This window comes from Chlamydomonas reinhardtii, chromosome 3 (genome assembly GCF_000002595.2).
Source record: "Chlamydomonas reinhardtii strain CC-503 cw92 mt+ chromosome 3, whole genome shotgun sequence".
Taxonomy (NCBI): Eukaryota; Viridiplantae; Chlorophyta; class Chlorophyceae; order Chlamydomonadales; family Chlamydomonadaceae; genus Chlamydomonas; species Chlamydomonas reinhardtii.
This window is the reverse complement of record NC_057006.1, coordinates 8,699,996-8,701,560: the sequence shown is the minus strand read 5'-3', so window position 1 is coordinate 8,701,560 and position 1,565 is coordinate 8,699,996. Positions and strand designations below refer to the sequence as shown.

The 1,565-nt window shown below is 68.8% G+C and overlaps 1 protein-coding gene across 1 annotated transcript in view; it reads left to right on the top strand.

Annotated features, from left to right (window-relative positions):
- The window catches only part of CHLRE_03g204241v5 (uncharacterized protein), an 8,604-nt gene that overhangs the window by 3,062 nt on the left and 3,977 nt on the right, over window positions 1-1,565 (top strand). Inside the window, exons 7-9 of the mRNA XM_043061449.1 lie at window positions 43-101; window positions 262-722; window positions 1,037-1,161. Of these exons, the coding sequence (XP_042926655.1) occupies window positions 43-101; window positions 262-722; window positions 1,037-1,161 (645 nt within the window). The remainder of the gene's footprint in view (window positions 1-42; window positions 102-261; window positions 723-1,036; window positions 1,162-1,565) is intronic.

Here is a 1,565-nt window from a genome sequence, read left to right as displayed (position 1 = left end):
TGGCGGCGGCGGCGGCGGCGCCAACCGCTCCCGCGTCAGCAGCGCCGCCGGCCGCAGCGGTCCGGCCGCCGCGGCGGAGATGCCGCTCAGCAAGCGTCTGAGTGAGTGGTGTGCTTCAAATCACAACTTGTGGAAAATATTGGCAGCTTTGTACAAACTACGTACGTTTGCTACTTTGTATGACACACATACACATACACGCATATATATTCAACTATAACACGCGTGTTTATCCGTGTGCTCGATTCCAACAACACGCAGGCTCACTGGAGTTGGCGTTGGCCACCATGGACGAGCGCGGGCGCGCGCTGGAGGAGCGCTGGGCGGCGCAGGAGGCGCGGTGGGGCGGCGCGCTGGCGGAGGCGCAGGCCGCCCTGCCGCGCCTGCAGAACACAGTCACACAGCTGGCGCGCGAGACGGCGGCGGTGCGCAGTGGCGGCGGCGGCGGCGGCGGCGGTTGGGGCGGCGGGTACGGCGCCACGGACGATGACGGCGTGCCGCTTCGCGGCGGCGGCGGCGGCGGCGCCGGCAGTGCGGGTGGCGGCGCCGCCAGCGGGAGAGGCGGCGGCGGCGGCGGCGGCGGGGGCGGGGGTGGGTTTGGGGGTCCCGGCATGGCTGAGGTGGTGAATGTGGAGCTGGCGGGCATTGCGCACGACCTGGCGTTGGCGGCGCACGAGGAGCTAAGGAGGACGCGTGACGGGCCCCTGCCGGACGGCACCCAGGTGCGTCAGGCGAGATGCGTCCCTGGCCCGGGCGCGGGGTGATGCTGGTCGGCGGCTGCCCACACGTGCCAGGCATATGCCGCAGCGCTGCGAGCGGTCGTGCACGTGATGTGCGCACACACACACTGTCACTACCGCTCGCACCACACACGCACACACACACACACTCTCTCTGTCTTTGCGCTTTGTTGTCCTTGTGCTCTTTAGCACACACACACACACACACACACACACACACAAACACACACACACACACACACACACACACACACACACACCTCCCTTCCTCCCTTCCTCCCTCCCTCCCCCCCCAGGACGGCCTGGCCACGCCCGCCGCCACCGCCGCGCGCGAGGCGGCTCTGGCCCGCCTGCGCCGCAAGCCGCGGGAGGTGGCGGCTCACGTGGAGCTGCTGGAGGGGGTCAAGATGCACCTGGACAGGTGGGGGCGGGGGGGAGGGCGGGGGGGAGGTGGGGGGGGAGGGGGGCAGGTGTTTGAGGCACGGGCAGCTGGATGCTGGACACCGCAGGAAACGCGCTGCACGCATCCCCACCTCCCGCCTCCCCCCTCCTGCCCACTGCCCGCCCACTGGCGCGCTCGTGTTGCAGTTCCAAATGCTGCGCGCGCTTTCTGATGATGACGGGACTTGCATCACTTAATCGTTGGGCTCGGGCATGCAACCCACCCACCACCTCCCTCCCGCCCCATACGCGCCCCATTGCTTGCATCTATCGCCTCTGCCCGTGCTCCGCTGGTTTGGTTTGGTTTTGTTCAATCCAGGCCCCACCCCATTCCCCCCCACCCCACCGCCCCACCGCCCCACCACCCCACCACCCCACCCCACC